This window comes from Trematomus bernacchii, unplaced genomic scaffold (genome assembly GCF_902827165.1).
Source record: "Trematomus bernacchii unplaced genomic scaffold, fTreBer1.1, whole genome shotgun sequence".
Taxonomy (NCBI): Eukaryota; Metazoa; Chordata; class Actinopteri; order Perciformes; family Nototheniidae; genus Trematomus; species Trematomus bernacchii.
This window is the reverse complement of record NW_022987727.1, coordinates 12,028,480-12,046,664: the sequence shown is the minus strand read 5'-3', so window position 1 is coordinate 12,046,664 and position 18,185 is coordinate 12,028,480. Positions and strand designations below refer to the sequence as shown.

The window sequence follows — 18,185 nt, the reverse complement described above, 5'->3', positions numbered from 1 at the left end:
CATCCTTTGCATAAAGATTTCTTTCATTCTGCTAAGCCCATTCTCCCTCTGCTCCTTCTCTTATCTACATTTCCTTTTCTTCTCTATTTCCTCCCTCAACACCTCTTTGTGACCTCTCTTCTTTGCGTTCATTTTCTAACCTTTAACCTCCCTCTGTTTACATTCTTGCTCCTCTTCACCTTCTTCCCTCTCGTCCACCTCTCTCTCTCTTAAGTCCTTGCTCTTTCTCCATCTCTCTCTGCCCTCTCCTTGACTTTCCACTGAGTGATGAGGTGTAGAGTGACTTAGTGCCTAAAGCCAGTGCCTGGATGTGATCTGAAAATACAATGTGGAGGGAACAGATGATGCCAATGAAAGGAGAGAGAAATGGGGAAAGAAAGTTGTTGGTATTATGAGAGGAGGGATAGATTGGCAAAAAGTCAGATGTGGATAGAGGGTGTGCAAACAAGAAAGGGAACAAAGGAAAGAGTAAGAGTACATCAGAATTAGATGAGGAAAGACGTAGGGATGAAAGAGGAAATAAATAAGGTATAGCTCTGCTCCTCAGAGGCTGTACACTATTAAGGAAACTCAGGTTTGACGTTCAAATCAACATTTTAATGCTGCACAGCTTTTTGCTTTTTTTCAAAGGTTTATTCGTTGTGGTTTAAACACATTATTTCTGCACATCCGAGATTAAGATTAGGCTACACTAAATATATGAGTAATACATTTTAGTAGCATGTGTAACATTATTTCTTGTATGATCCAAATATTTTCAATAACTCTGGAGCATTGTTAAATCAAAGTTCTAAATTGAAAAGAGATAGATGTAATCATTTTAGAAATTCACAAAGTAGCCTTTCAAACCCAATACTGTAACTCCCTGCTGCACACAAAGACATGCGCCTGCACTAACCTAACAGGGCAGTCATCAATGATCAATTACATGTATATAACCGTAGATTGTAAAATATCATTTTTAGGGTAATAAAACAATGGACATTCATAGCATGATACAATAACCTGACAAGGAGCTTCACATTTAAGAAAAAACTACCAGCACATTCCTACTGACATGAAGCATTTGAAAGAATCATGAAGGTGGACTTTTTGTCTCTTTGAGCTTCTATTTGAGTCAATCTTCTCTCATTATTCTCAGTCAATTTAGCTAGTTATCTGCAACATGTCATTACACTGTATGCACCGTGTCGGACACCACTCCTTTAATTATGACCAGACTTTAGGGAAATAGAATTAGCTAGCAGGTGTTTTTCTTCCTGATTTGAATGCCCATATGGCAACTATGGACATCAAACATGTAGCTGTTCCCTCACTGGATGATCATTTGCTGCGTTGGTGCAGGCCCTCCCCTTCATATGGCTTGCAAAAGATAACAATGTTTCTTTGAATTAAGTAAAGTCACGACCTGTGAAACCCATGTTAAAGTTATATTTGCTAAGTACAATATGAAAGTGTCACGCTTTAATACATTAACAACCCTGCATCTCTGTCACAAGCCCACAGGGGCAGTGATAGCACCATGCGGCCTTGTAGTAAAAAGTGTACTGTATATGCATTATGCTAATGAGCGTACAGTTACATGATCGTCCTTTATGGCCATCTGTCGTTCTGCCTGCGATCGATCAAGGTCGTGTCAGCTGAGCTCGCTCTGGGACGTCGCTGTGATGAATTCATCATCTCCTCGGTACAGGCATGTTCAGCGTTTCCTGACGAGATCCGTGACAGCCCTTCTGCACTCGTGTCGTGGGGAAAGTTTCATATCGACTCAGTCCAAGAGGCAAGGTTGGGTCAGTCAGTCAACCCTCCGCTTAATCTGGAGGATATCACACTTCATCAAGGTGCACAGCACTTGAGGAAATGATTCTGAAAACCTTGTGCCCTGCAAAGATCTATGTAAGATGTTTAGTAATAACTTCCTTATACTATAGTTTTCCTGGCAGTGGGTTCCCATTGACAACCTGTATCAGGTACAGGACTTTCAATTCCACAATCAGATTGTCTCAAATTGGTTTGAAATAAGTCCAATTCCAACTTTCCTGTTACAACCCAGCAAGCTACATTCACATATGGCATAGGAGGTCATTTGAATGATGTGTTAGTCCATGTGGATCTCCACAATGTCCTTCATGACTTTTGACATGACATGACGGGTTTAAGTTCACCACTTCTGCCATAGTGCAGAGGATTCCAGGAGACACACGAGAGCTACAGCATTCATTCGTGCTACAATGTCCTGTCGCATTTGCAGATCTTTTTGTTTTGTCTGCATGGTTTGGACACTGTCAGAATGTTGCTACAGGCTGTCTTATGTCACTAAAGCTCAGTTGTCGGTAATGTATCGTACAATATTTATCCCAAATGTTGACCACGTCTCTCATGATTGTCGACTTTTGGCTCAGACCGTGATAAATGACACAGTCCGAGCGGTCGTTAGCCAGTCCAGCCAGCAGTAACCTACAGTAGATGCTGAAATCAAATGTTTTATGTACATTATTTTGGCAATTGCAGCGTCTTGAAGTCACAGGACACTATAACGTCTGTGACTTCTGCTGCACATTGTTTTTGAAACAAAATGTTCAATAGCAAACATGCTCACAAAAGAGCCTTTGACAATAAACAGCGCTACCTATTTCACTCTTCCATGTTGTGATATGGTTGTGGGATGCACGGTATCAACAGGTTTCTGAGTCGTCCCAAGTGCTATTGAATTCCAATAAGACTTTTCTCCTACTGCTGCACACCACGACAGGTGTGGCTCAAAAGGCAGGTCTTTCTCCTGTACGTCTTCACGTCTCCTCATTATCAGGGAGATGTTGGTCTTTTAGGAGTGAAAGTGAATGGTGGGTGACCTTCGCCGGCTGTGGGCTGCCGTCCAGCTCTACAGCTCTTTAAGCAGGCGGAGCAGCAACGCTACAGCCTGAGCATGACTAATGAGACTGATTCAGACAGAGAGAAGGAGATGCTATTCTGTGTGTGTGTACACGTGTGTTTATAAGACTCACTTTATCTCCCTCTTTCTTCAACTCTCCTGCTCTGTATACATTCACCGAGTGCTCATTTGGGTGTTTGTTCCCATCTCTTATCCCAACTTCCAAAGGCGGGGGGGAAAAACAACAGAGGAAACAAACAGAGGAAATGGGCTGATAATAAGAAGAGAGTGTGTGTTGTTGTTGCGTTGTCTGCAGAACCACAAGGTGGACATCAGATGGAAAATTGGCTGCAATAACACATAGAAGGAAGACTCTTTTGTTATTGCCCCCCCCCCCCCCCCCCCCCCCCCCCCTCTCTCCCTTTTTGCCTCTCCCTCTCCCTCTCTATCTTTTCTCTCATTCTGTCTCTATTTTTCTCTGGGCATAATAGTGTTTATTAATATTTATCAGTGTTGATCACTGCTGGCCAGGATTATAGTCTATTTCTAAGGCATTTTGTATTCAGTCTTCCAGGCGACTGGTTGCTGCTGCTGTGTCTGAATGTGTGTGTGAGTGTGTTTGTGTGTGTGTTTTGTATCCGTCCACTGCTTCATTCTCTCTCTATCTCCCCAGTGTATCTCCAGTCTCATTACCGTTAGCTTGTGCCTCAGTGGATGGATCACCCACATTGCATCATGCTTTGGGCCCTCTGGGTGGGGAATATCCAGCCTCTAATGGCTCTGCTTGCATCATGCACATTAATACTCCTTAATATGTGTTATAGTTTAGTTTTCTGGTTCATAATACCCTCACAATGGCTTAGATAATCTTGTACCCTAGCTAGTATACATTTGGTCATTTGAAGAATTCTGGGTATTTTACTGAGTGGCCTGTTTGGAGAAGCTATTTCACGCATTCAGGATACCGGAAGTAAAAGTCCCCGTTCATTTTCAGCTGAGACGATGTGTTGTGACTTGCAGTTGGAGGATTTCCAGTTGGCTCTGATGTGTATGAAACTGTCCTGGCTGAATCACCTGTGCAAAAGACCAGCGACTGTGTTGTAAAAGGCTGGTCTCTGGGAAAACCTTTGGAAGGTACAAGCCTGTGAATGTAGAAATGTAATATTAAGAATAGTCATACATCTAAGATTCTGTTGTGTCTGTTCTCAATCCAAAGACTGCAAGGTCATACATTCAGCAGCTCAAATGTGTCAGAATATTAGTATACTATGGTTAAATGTAGCAAAATCAGGCGTTGCAAATGGGCACTAACACTGCATCATATTTGCTAAATCTCTGAATCACTACAGTAAATTGCTTTTACATAAAACATAGATAAGAGGTTGAAAACCTGGCTGTTACATACATCTGTATTGTTCCAAAGACGTTGGTTTTGGCCTGAGGAACAAACTGTGAAAATGCGATACTGACATATTATAAACTATTATGGCAAACTAAGTAACATTTGCCTTCATTTAAAGTCGAGTCTTTATTGAATTTAGGTCCATTTTCTACTATGTTTATCCTCCACTAATGTGTTGAGAACACTCGCTTAAGCTGCTAATTAAAAAATAAATATAAAATAAATAAATAAACTTCATCAAGTTGCTAACTTTATCCATCTGCTGTTCTGGTGCAGCTTTAAATTATCCAAGAAACTCATGTGCTTCTATGTCTATAGTTCCTGACTGATGATCTCACCAGTGGTTCGTATCCAGAATCTTTAGTGTTATTGTAATTACCATATGCTCTAGTGGTGTAATAGAGCTCAAGACAGTCATTGGATTATGAGCCAATATCCAGTAATTTCTTCCCCTGCTAAAATGGAACTGTATAAGCCCAGAAAACATGAGGTAATTAACCTCTGTCCCAAAAGTCAACATATATCTTGAAGTGCTTTATTTGACCAGATATTGACATTGTTTCTTTAGGAACAGCTGAAATAACCCTGAAACCAGATGGTGTAATCTCAGGCCAAGGGAATAATTGTTCCCGTGTTTCAAAAACTCAAGTTTTTTATGACTCAGTGGGAGACTAACTGACTTGTAAAGATGAATCTCTCTGGCAGTGCGGTGATAAATACATGCAGCGACGGCGTGAATTGCTGTCAGATGCTGCCTAGATTACAGCCCATTGAGGGAAACCGTTTTTGATGAGGTGCAGTTTACCCTCCTACCTCTTGAGACATTTTGCTGCATGACACAGCAAAAAATTACACACCTTAAGGCATTTTAATGACTTCCGCTGAAACACCTCCCCATATGTTTTCGTCTTGTGATATTCTCCACTTCAGGCTCCATCACAAGGTTTTCTCCATGCTGTGAAATCTCCCTAATTTATAGTGGATTCTCAATAGGGGGCAACACAGTATGAACGGTGCCTGTGAATTAAATATACACAGTGGTGTTCTTTGTTAACTCTAGCTCTTGACAAAGTGGATTAATTGCTGCTTTAGGCTCATGGGAGTGTCAGCTTGTTATAGATTTGGCAGTATTCAGGAGCTTGTGGCTGCTTAGCCTTAAATCTGTATGTGTTGGACCTGAGGTAACCTTCGCAGTAGTCTGAAAGAGATTTCCGAGTTGACGCTGAGCAGAAACATGAACTGTGATACTTCAGTATAAGAACCTCAGTATAAGAGTGTCACATTTTGAAATGAACAGCTCTTATATGTCAAGAAAGGCTTGAGTTAGACTTGGTTAAGTGGTGCAACAATTCACCAAAGCTTAAACTCTGTGTCAGATATCATTCATGAGTCCACCTGCTCAGAGGGAGCAGAATGTGCTGATATTACAATGCTTGCCTACCATAGAGTGGTGCAAGAATGAGTCCTAAAACATGGAAATGAGTCGGCATTTTAACAGTTCTGGTTCCCTCGGCTCAAAGTCAACGTTGTTTTGGGTTGGATGCCTTTACAAAGAACTGGAGTAAACAAAACCTTTGGAGATTTTCAGGATTTGTTAAACATTATAACACACGTCAATATCCCATGTTTGAATGTCCAAAGCTTCTTTTATCATAAAAACAGCGGTTGCTAACAAGTGACAAATTGAGACTATGACTGTTATCACGTCGAACATTAGCCACCTTCAGCTTAGCGCTGGTGATGTGAATTCATGGGACTGTGATGTAGTTTGTTTATAGCCTAACATTAGCTTTTAACTTTTAGCAATTGCATTTACACTTCAGAAAACCAAAAAGTGATGTTAATATGTGGAGATGAACCTGCTGATCCTAAAAGTGTGTTTGCCACAGAGCTTATTTTCTGCAATATTCCAAAATCCAATGGAAAAGTCCTGTTGGCTTCTAGTTGAGGGAACTCTTGTGATGCTTACTCCTGGCTCAGCCTACAAACATACATAATTACTGCACCACTCTGTGCTTAACTGGGTCAAAAAGCCAATGGCTTGATCTCGTAGCTGGTCTCTGCAGCACACTCACAAAGTGCTGACCTGCAGCATCTAATGAAGAGGGTAATTATTTATTGATGGCCATTTATGCTGTGTTTGTATATGTGTGGGTTTATGACGAACATGTGTGTTTGTGCAAACACTCATTAATATGTATTCTTTAATAATTCATATAGTGTATGAGTAAACGCAGGAGTGCACATATCTACAAGTGTGTGTTTGTGTGCACTTAGCAGTCTATCCCAGCTGTGTTTATGTTTTCCTGCTAGCTGCTCAGCAGGCGCTGTGAGATGAGATGAATCCTAAAGACATGTTTTGGCTCACACATACACGCACGCACACACACGCACGCACGCATGCACACACACACACACACACACACACACACACACACACACACACACACACACACACACACACACACACACATAATCACACAGACACACACATACTACAGTAAACTACTAATAGAGTATGTTTGGATTTAATTCATCACACAGTTCTTCATCAGTATTTCAACAGCATGACTTTATCTCAACTATTTAGAATTTTAAAAGTAATTTTCCATATAATTCAAAACTCTTGAATACGCTGAAGTTTAGCAAGATTTGCGCGCCTCCATTTTGTCATTTAAATACAATAGTAATTGATATTTGAGCTATCATACAACAACAACCTTGCATTCACTCATAATTCTGTTAAATGGAGTTTATCAAGCCATCCCATTTCTGCATGTGTTGTGTGCATGTGTGTGTATATTTGGCCGAACGTGCCCTCCTCTGTGTCAGTCTGTGCCTACCACTCTCCTGTCTTCCAGGCTCCTGTATTTGGGTGAATCCCTGAAGTGGTCTGTTGTAATTGGATTATAGCTGTCAGGGAAGGCTTTAGTTCAGATTACACAGATTATAGTCTGCAGGGCTCAGATGGACTGCGTGGTTTAAAGAGCCTCATCTGGATTGTGTTACATCGAGGGAGCCTTTTGGCACACGTACAGATGTGAGGTTTACCTACATTTGGTAAATATAGGCCACAAGGTAGCATATGTGTCAAAGCAGGCTAGAGTGGACCAAACAGAGGAGTACAGTACAGAGTGGATCCCCAGTCGATACGGATTATTGTGACGATAGTGATTCATTCAAATATGCACGGATCAGACCAATACTATCTTGGCATTGGCTCACTGTCTCTGGAAATGTAAGAGGACATTTAAAGCTCATTTTCAGGTTGATATTTGTATTGTGTCCCTCTACTGGGACATGTCCCCATGCTTTATTGTTCAAAAAGCTCTTTATTTCTCTCATACTGCCTGTGCTGCTGCACCTCTTTTCACCCTCTGTCTGAAACCAGAGCCCAGTCTTCTCTGATTGGTTAGCTGGCCGGCTCTGTTGTGATTGGTCAACTGCTTAGAGATGTGTCAGAATCAGGTTTATTGCCAAATGGATTTATATATACAAGGAGTGTTCTTTATGTGTATACAGATGCTTATGTAACACAGTTAGGGGAATTACGTTATAAAAGAAGGAGCAACCTAACATATTTTAAAAACTATTTTAAAATAAAACAAATGTAGAGAAATGTTTCTAAGTGAAATAACTTAAGTACAGTACAAATATCTCATTTCTGACTGACGTATAATTGCATGTATCAATTGAGAAGAGAGTGAAATATCAAAAGAGAAATCGAAGATTGCAAATTGTTATAACTCAAATGAAGCTGTAGAGATATGGAGCATTAACATAGATATAATATGAGGATGAAACCCTCTTTAATGGTCACACATACATGCACACAGCACACGTTTGCAGCTGGTTTCAGAAGCTTTAACTTTTTAATATTCCACCACATGAATGAGCATGAATTGAAATATATTAACTGTGAGATTACATTTACACAAACTTCAATACCGCTGACAAGCCTTTGCAGTTCAGAGTCTCACCCAAGCACACCTTGAAATGTTGACTGCTTGGGCTGGAATGGAACCACTGACTCTTGGATTGGTAGACGCACATGCCACCCATGTTGCCCGGATCACAGCCTATTGAATCCTTCATTCAGATCAAGAAAAAAACCCATTCAAGATAGGGCTTTGGCACACATTTACAGCGTGTTCAAAGTGAGCATCGCTGCTGTCAACTAATGCGGAACCGTGCCAAAAAGGCGGCGTGCCAGACTGGAGTCGAGCATGTGGAATTAACTGGGTGGATGGCCGGGGGTATCTGGGCCCGCCGTCCCACTGCGGCACATTAACCTATATGCCCAACTGACCCCGGAGTGTTGGAGCCATGCCCCCCCCCCCCCCCCCCCTCAGAGCGCCGTCTCTCCGGGATCGCTCCACTGTTTACACCTTGTTTTCCCACACACCTTCAACAAACTATGACACAGAAAAGTCCCCCCCGCTGGGATTCAATCGAGACAAACACAGAGACTGGCAGGGATTTTAAAAATCTGCTCCTCCTTGTTTTGGAATTCACCATTGTGTCGCTTAATAGGCTGGCCTCGTTTAAACTGTGCAATTAAACCAATTATCCAAAAAGAGTGTTTTAAGGTGTTTTAAAGTATATTGAGTGTGACAAATATTGGAGCTGCTGAGGCTTAATGCATTCACTGATCCCTGCGTTGAAGAATGAAGGAATGGAGGAAAAACGTTAGATATATGGGGATAATTGCATACTTTTTTCTTATTTTAAATGTAGATATCCAAGAGAGTAAAGAAAAGTGAAAATACGTGACATTTTATAAGAATTGTTCAACATAAACAGAGGTGGTTTTATTACTCATACTCTTACATGCAAAGTCAATCTTCTAGTATTGGGATCTTGTGTGCACATGTTCACACTTCATGGTCACAGGTCAGTCAGTTTAGCGTGTTTTTCATTTTAAATGTTTCCTCGCATAGGCACATCTGTTTTCAATCAGTACAGGAAATGGAGAAAGAGAGAGATACAAGTAAGGAATGAAGGAAAAGGAATCCAAGAATGGGAAAAAAATGGGTAGAGAACGAAGAAATCAACAGAGCAAGGAAATTGTGTGCAATAAATCTAACTGTAAATAAATGTTGATCTCTTGGCATCTCAGCTATTCATCCGACTCTGACCTATGGGGCTCTCCTTCCCTCCATTTCTCTCTTCTGCCTGCAGTTTTCCTTCCACCAGAGCACATCTTCTTGCTGCCAGGCTCTCCCTCTATCTCCAACTTAATACTCCTCATTTCACCCAAGCCAAAACAACAGATGCTATAAAATGTGCCTTCCCTTCACTCATGAACTCACAGAAAAGTAAAACATTTACCAAAAATACAATTAGGAAAGCATCTGACCAATCATACCTTTATGTATCCAAAAAATCAGAAGCATGCAGGTCCTTCTCATATCACTGAGTTTAGACACCAAAGACTACCCAATGGGTTCAGTAGCTTTTACGCGCTAGTAATAAAACCAGTGATGCCAGGTTAATGAAGACGGGGAACCTTCAGCTGGTTTGCGGATATAACAGTGCAAGGAATGATTGAGCATGGATGAGACTGATCTGAAGTGGATTCAGATGCTTTATGCAGATAATCTGCCAAGTAGGGCTGTGCAATTAAACGTATTTTAATCTCGATTACGATTTTGGCTTGCAACGATTATGAAAACAACGTAATCGAAATAAAACGATTATTTTGCTGCATTCCCTTTCTAAATGATGCTCTCAATTTGTCTTGCGTTATACATCCTGCCCTCGCGTGCGCTTTCGCCCCTCCCTAAAAGCCCTCTCGGCCAGGTTGTGTTGTGACTTGCAGTCTGTTTAATAAATCCATATAAACACGTTACAAGGGAAGCTTTAGTTGCCGTGTCTTTATTCTCCGGTCTCTAGCGTCAATTTTCACTAACCTCGTCAAGCCGGAGCCTCTTAGCTCGCTACTTCCGGTTTCCGGATAAGGGGTTACCAAAATAAGAGTACTGCGTGTAGCAGTATAATTAAACATTACAGGTTGAGTGACATTAGTTATCATATTTATATATGTTTAGTAGGTTGTGGAAGTGCGCTCCAAAATATTTGTTGATCTTCTTTATTGGTATTTATTATTTATTTAAATGTAGATATAAATGTATAATTTATTTTTGTATTGGTTCTTCAGTTGAATTATACTTCAGGGTATTCAACTGTTCAAAACATAATGTTCACATTTTATTTTTTTTAAAGTTCAATAAATGGATGTTTTCAAATTCAATGAATAATCGTATTTAATAATCGTGATATCAATATTGGCCAAAATAATCGTGATTATGATTTTTGCCATAATCGAGCAGCCCTACTGCCAAGTTAACAATTGTAGATTTGGAAAATGCTTAATATAAAAAAAACGGTTAAATTGTTGACTAAGATATTAAAACCCGATGCAGTTCATGGTATAACAATTAATGCGAATCAAACATGAAAAAGTGTGTGTATCATGCTTTTGGCCAAACCTTTGCAACCTTGTGGGCATGCTGCTCCAAGCGCATGTTGTTAACAAATGTGTGACCTACAAAAAAAAAAGACATTGCTGCATAATGCTAGTTGCTCCACAAGGTGCCTTTAGAAGACGAGAACAGAAAGACCGAAAACATGTCATTCATCATGATTGATCCCAATGCTCCGTTATGGAAGACGTTCATGCCGATATATAATGCCGATGACAGTACATTATTCTAACATAATCAGGATTGAGCACCAATGTTCATACTGCTTTATCTTTCAATTAAAAAAGTTGACTCAAAGGCAAGTTGTGACAAATTGTGTCTTATGAATCTTGTGCTTAACCCTTTATAGCTTAATATACAAACTGCAGGAGCAAAGGGGGCATTTTGTGTATGTCTGTGTGCATGTGACATAATGGGTGTGAGATGCAGATGCCCATAGTTGTGTTGCCATTAGAGCAGACTGCAGAGCCAGATGTTTGCACAGTCGTGTGTGTGTGTGTGTGTGTGTGTGTGTGTGTGTGTGTGTGTGTGTGTGTGTGTGTGTGTGTGTGTGTGTGTGTGTGTGTGTGTGTGTGTGTGTGTGTGTGTGTGTGTGTGTGTGTGTGTGTGTGTGTGTGTGTGTGTGTGTGTGTGTGTGTGTGTGTGTGTGTGTGTGTGTGTGTGTGTGTGTGTGTGTGTGTGTGTGTGTGTGTGTGTGTGTGTGTGTGTGTGTGTGTGTGTGTGTGTGTGTGTGTGTGTGTGTGTGTGTTGAAGCAGGTCAAAGCTTCAAGTGTCCCAGCCTGTTAGACAGATGTTTTAAGATGCCTGTTGCACACTCTCCCCTGTCTCACACACACTGTTTCTCTCTATGTCTGTCAGAAACCCTGACAAACAAACATGCACACACACACTCGCTCATTAACATCCAATTAGAGAGCAGATATTGGCTCACTGGGGGAAACTAAAGGCCAACCAGGGCTGTTTTCCGCCTCCAACGCCAAGTCCCAACAAATACCTGGATGCAGGCCAGAGTGTGTGTGTGTGTGTGTGCATGTGAGTGTGTTGTTGACTTCTCCCAACCCAAGTTTGGCAGTCCAATCTCATCTCTCCTCTTTATTAAAAAACACCCTGCACACACACTCTGTTTACACGCTAACCGTCACATAATTAAATGCATTTTTCCTCTCTGCAAGTCTTGTTGTTCATTGCATCAGCCCGCATGTCTCAGTAGTACAACTCTCACTTCAACATTATCTTTCTCACTTGGGAGTGTGGCATGTTTAACACACACACACACACGCACACGCACACGCACACGCACACGCACACGCACACGCACACGCACACACACACGCACACACACACACACACACACACACACACACACAGGCACACTCGTTCTCCATGGGATTGGAGCAATGTGTTTATGCCAGCAGTATTGGATGAGGAGAGAGCTTGAGACATTTGGCTCTCTGGAGATCATGTTGACAACATCCCTGGCGCTCCCCCTCTCTGTTTACCTCAATCACTGTCACTAACACGCTCACGCTGCCTCCATCTCTCTCTTTGTGATTGAACCTTCAGTGCTCTCTTACATCTCTGCAAATGAATCAAGGTTTGAAGATAAAAAAGCTGGCAATTTGAGTTGATTAGACAGATGTTGGTGCTTTTATTCCTGAAAAGCTACACTGCAGTAAACTGAAGAGAAATGTGCACATACACAAACTTGCATTCACACACAATACATGAACAATGCTTCCTGTAGCCTGTAATGGGGATTTTATATCAGACTTAAAAGCTTATGATCCATAACAAATAAATAAAACCTAAGACAGACAAACCGACAGACAAACATTTCTAAAGCAGCCCATGTTTTTCCAGTTTTCATGAACACTTTGAGGGAGTCTTCTTCTTCTCTGAGGGCCTAAGATATTCTACAAAATAATATTTAAAAACATTACAAATATATATATATTTTTTAAATATTTTTTTAGTTATATTTTTCATTAGTTTTACCAAAATAACTTGATTTAATTGTATTTAAAATAACATTTTATAAATAAATCCTTCGAATCTGCCTGTTTTCTGTTGGAGGGCCTAGGTATAAAAGTCTCGGCTCGCCACTGCTCACAAAATACTTTTTGACCAAAACTCAAAAATTCATTTAGATATGCAATGATTAGTAGATCAACATTTCCAGCTTCTCAAAGACTTTCCTTTTTTAAAGTTTATATCATATTTAATTGAATATCTTAGATTTTTGGACAACAAAATAGACATTTATAGACATCACTTTGTAATTTGAGCTACTAGGATGGGCATTTTTCACTATTTTTTGATAGTGATCAATCAAATAACCCTAAAGAATTATCAGCAGATAAATCAAACATTTAAAATAAGCTGATTACAGCCTTTAAGGTGATAATGAGCCTGTTGTCAGTGCAACATTATAGAAAAATAAGACAAACCCACATAGAAGGTGACTAACATCTCAGTGTCTGGGATGCATGTGTGCCCTGTTACTGTTCCCAGTGCCACATCTTCTGAAACCAGTTCACGCTGTCTCCCTCGCTCGCCAGCTCTCTTCCTGGATCGAGGCTCATTAGTGGCGACAAGAGCGCTGTTGACCCTTAGCCTTACCCTATGTCTCTCTTCCCTCACCCCCCCTTCCCTTTTGTCTTTTCCCTCTCCCCATCTCCTCTCCTTTCTCTTCATCTCACTTGCCCCTCTCTTTCCCTCATCACCCCATCATCATTCACCCAGCAAGAGTTTGTCAGGGGTGTGTGTGTGTGTGTGTGTGTGTGTGTGTGTGTGTGTGTGTGTGTGTGTGTGTGTGTGTGTGTGTGTGTGTGTGTGTGTGTGTGTGTGTGTGTGTGTGTGTGTGTGTGTGTGTGTGTGTGTGTGTGTGTGTGGTGTGTGTGTGTGTGTGTGTGTGTGTGTGTGTGTGTGTGTGTGTGTGTGTGTGTGTGTGTGTGTGTGTGTGTGTGTGTGTGTGTGTGTGTGTGTGTGTGTGTGTGTGTGTGTGTGTGTGTGTGTGTGTGTGTGTGTGTGTGTGTGTTGCCAGGGGCCATCCTGTGCCTGTGTACAGCAGAGGTCTTCTGCAAGGACAACACAGGGGACTCTGTCCTTGTCTAACCCCCTGGAAATAGAACAAAGGTGTGCGTGTTTGTGCATGTGTGTGTGTGTGTGTATAATGCTATGTACAGTGTCCAGACTATGAGCTATAGCTTGTAATAATAATAGCGCGGTCAGAGGTGCAGTAGGCCAACAGGGACATGTTACGGCGAGCAGGTGAAAGCTCTAATAAAAGACTTCTGCAGGTCACCTCATGTTAGAGACACAGGAAAGGATTATTACACCGACTTACACATTTATATTAACACTATATAACCCTCCAGGTCACAAATCAGTCATCCTGATGACATGATTAATCCAATTCATTAGTCCAACAAATATGGAAGACAGTGCTGTCCTTTATGAACACATTAAGTTGGGTGGTTAGATGTTTAAACTGTCTGTGTTCTGTTGATGAGGTTTCAAGTACATTTAAACACTTAAATCAGACCTTGCTAATATGACACATTGCTTTCATATATTTTATGATGGGCTATTAATACTTTATTTACGTGAGACTTAGTCAAGTTTATCTTCTTTTGTTAAATGAAAATGTATTGATTGTTAAAATCAATCAAAACTATTTTGTTTGGTATTGTAATACTGAGACCAACCTGAGATGGACCCAGTATTCATTTGAGTCATGTGGGATAAAGTACATCATTAACAATATTGTGTTGTTCAGAAACACTGAATGTTAAATAATTATAGTAGACATCTACAGACTTGAATAGACAACATAAGTAAAATGATCACCTACATTTGTCGTTTTTGTTTCTGTAGTGTCTAGCTCAAAGCTCTGTCTATTAATGAAGTTGTCTAGGAAGTGACCAATTAGGAAAGTGTTATCTGTAAATGGGCATGAACCTAATTTGTAATTGTCCTTTGAAGTGTGGTTTATCTGGCTAAGATGCTGTTCAAAATGTGTTTAAATATACACTCAGTCACATGTATGCATCAACTATTTGTAGTTCTGGACATAGGGTTAACGCACAGTTTGGGCTCTTCAGTCACACCCGTATTTGTGTCTGAATAAGCTTCAGCATCTCCTCGATGACTTGCTGTGTAGAGGAATGATAGAGTAGGCAGACGGCAGGAATTACATGTCTACAATGCACACAACAGCTAGCAGATGTCAGGTCTGTGTGAGGCCACATTTGTCTGCCGTGAAAACACGTCGACTGAACGCTCCACTGTGCCTCAATCTGAGCTGTTGACTCTACGGTAATGATGCAAGTCAGGCTAAACATAACAAACCATTAGCGTCCTCAGCATGCCGGCAACGCCGCTGCGGAGATGGCCAGCTCCACAGACACTGGGAATGCAGATTAGTTTACAAGTACGAGGCGCCGGCATAAATGACACAAAGCTGAATGATGTAATTATTACCTAAAGTACTTTTTATCTGGTCATGTTGCTTAAAATGTTTAATTTGAACACAAGCTTGTATTTGATTGGTGCAACATGCTAGTGGTTTTGATACAGACGTGCTAATGTTCAGTAGCATAGCATTTGACCATCATTCCACAGTATCTCCTTTTTTCCCAGTTATTTATATAGCTTGATGATTATACATGTGCAGCAGCCTTCAGTTATTTATTACAACAAACATGTGATTTCCTTCCTGATAATGCTTTTACAGATAGAGGAAAAGGTCTCAGAGAACTGCAGGCATGTAGAGGCGGGGGGGAAAAAAATACTTACCCTTTGGGATGGACAGGATTTCCCATTGGCCAGTTCCCATTGGCCAGCTCCTTTTTTCTTCCAAAGTTCATAGGTTCCATGAACCATGAGCGTATAAATATGTGGATAAAAGTGAAGACTGAAGATGACAAGCATAGGCTGGGATGGAGGGAAAATAGATAACGAAAAAGACAGGAAATGAGTGAATGAATTGAAGGGAGGTCTGGTTCTGCTCTTTCTTTATCAGAGGAAACGAGGGGAAAGTGTATGGCAGGGACCCAAGGCCAAGGGTCATACTCTCACTGAGCCATGGCCATCTCTCCTCTTCCTGCTCTCCCTCACTACATTTGATTCATATCTGCCTGCATCTCCTCTGCATCACTTCACTGGCCTTCCTTTTGTTGACTCGCTCGTTTTCTTCTCCTTTGTCCTCAATTCTCCCACTCAATTCACTCGCCAAAAACTTCCAAAATTGAGAGCATGTTGCTGACAATCAGACAAATACTCACTTTGTCTTTGTTCATTTGAGTTTCTGTCTGCCTTTGAAAAAGTCTTGTAAACAATGCAATTTCCCCCACACCTTTTATTCCAATCTGCAAGAAAAAACACACACTGTCTGACATGTTTTATTTTAAAAAGAGAAAATGTGATCGATTAGTCTCTATGCAGACGATACGTTTTTTAACAAACAAACAAACAAAAAGCCGCCATGTTCATTTATCCTGGAAGGCTCAATGCTTTTTTTAAATTATTATCTTTCTGTGTCTGCAAGTGAGTTCTCATAAAGTTTAATTCCCATTTTTTACATGTGAATTAAAAAAATGGTTTTGCTAAGCAGGAGGGGTGTAGCAATAAAGAGAAGTGCAATGCAAATAGACCTGATTATTGACCTCATGATTGACCTCATGATTGACCTCATGATTGACCTCATGATTGACCTCATGATTGACCTCATGATTGACCTCATGATTGACCTCATGATTGACACTGTAGGGACTAGAAATATGAACAGGTGATATCATCAGAGCACTATCCTGTAGTGTGTTGTATAGGTATAACCCTCACCCTTCGATTGGCAAGCAGTCCAATTTGTACGTAGTAGGCTATGGCGCGGGACAACTCTAAGCATTTGACCAGCTAACCAATCAGAGCAGACCGGGCTCTGGTTTCAGACAGAGGGTGAAAAGAGGTGCTGCAGCACAGGCAGTATGAGAAGAATAAAGAGCTTTTTGAACATTAAAGCATGGAGACATGTCACAGTAGAGACACTACATACACATACTGTATGAACCGGCAATGAGCGTAATAGGGCCCCTTTAATCTTTAGAGTAATGTTAGAGCCCCTTTTCTTATTTCAAAAGAGACGGGTCTTAAAGTAATGCCTGTTGATTTGATTTGCCCACAATGAGACAATGAAAGACAAATCTGATTCAAAACTCTAAATTTGAAAACGCATTCTTCAAATATACATATTGTGTCCTTTTAACTACATCACTCTGCAACTGTTCAATCACTTTTCAGAGTTGTTTAGACCTAAAGTTGTGTGCATCTCAGTATTTGTGTACTGTGCACGTGTGAGTCTCCACAGTAATTTATATGAAGGCGATTATCTCTGTTACACATGTCCACGTTACACACCTCCTGATGCAAACACAGCTATCACCAGGGTTTAATGACTTGCCACACACACACGTTCATAGATCAAGCGTGACATATCAACATATCAGCCTAGCGATGTGCCTGCATGAGGCACTTTGGTTATGCTAATCTGACCTATAATTTACTTCCTGTCATGTCTCTGTCATCCCCTCCAGTGTCCCGCTCATGTGATCCCCCCTCCCCTCCATGTTGACTCAGCTCCATTTGATTTACTCCCTGTATTGGCTTGTCTCTTATTAGAAACGACATTGCCAAAGCTGTATACAAAGAAAATCAATATTTAAAACATTAGCAAGCAACTGTTCATCCATTCAGGCCGTGCTGGGATGTGTAATTGCTTGGGTTGACATCATGTACGATGAAATAATCAAAGCTTGTAATGGAGGGGAAGGCATCAATCAAAGCAGCTGTATACCGGTTATGTTTTTCTTTTTGACCTTTATGAAATAAAAATCACTTTCTCCCTTTTTTTATCACTTTCCAGAAAAGTTTTTTCATAAAGGGAGTTAGGGAAGTTAATTTTCCAGAGACGCCCATTAATTTCACACCATTTCTCAGTAAATCTGCAGCGACTTGGCTCAAATCCAGCATCATAAAACGTCTACTAAGTGCCGGGGAGATCGAAAGCCTCCTCCTTCTGTAAGAATTAATGTTAGTTTAACGAGAAAAGGGATTTAAAAAGTGTTAATGGTTGAGTTAATGGCTTTTGTTTCTTCTTCTTTCCCCCCCCAAACACTGCAGCCACTGCAGATTGACGACAACTTCTGCGGCCAGGACTTCAACCAGCCTCTAGGGGGCACCACCGCCATCGAGGGCATCCCTCTGTACGTGGACAAGGACGAAGGCATGACCTCTGTGACGGCCTACGACTACCGGGGACACACTGTGGCGTTCACTGGCACACGCAGCGGACGCATAAGAAAGGTAGGCATCCTGAAGCGTGTGTTTGTGTGTGTGTGTTCGTAGAAGTAGAAGCGGAAAAAATGAAAAA

The 18,185-nt window shown here is 41.0% G+C and overlaps 1 protein-coding gene across 1 annotated transcript in view; it reads left to right on the top strand.

Annotated features, from left to right (window-relative positions):
• The window catches only part of plxna1a (plexin A1a), a 269,839-nt gene that overhangs the window by 40,926 nt on the left and 210,728 nt on the right, over positions 1–18,185 (top strand). Inside the window, 1 exon segment of the mRNA XM_034144547.1 lies at positions 17,936–18,118. Within this exon segment, the coding sequence (XP_034000438.1) occupies positions 17,936–18,118 (183 nt within the window).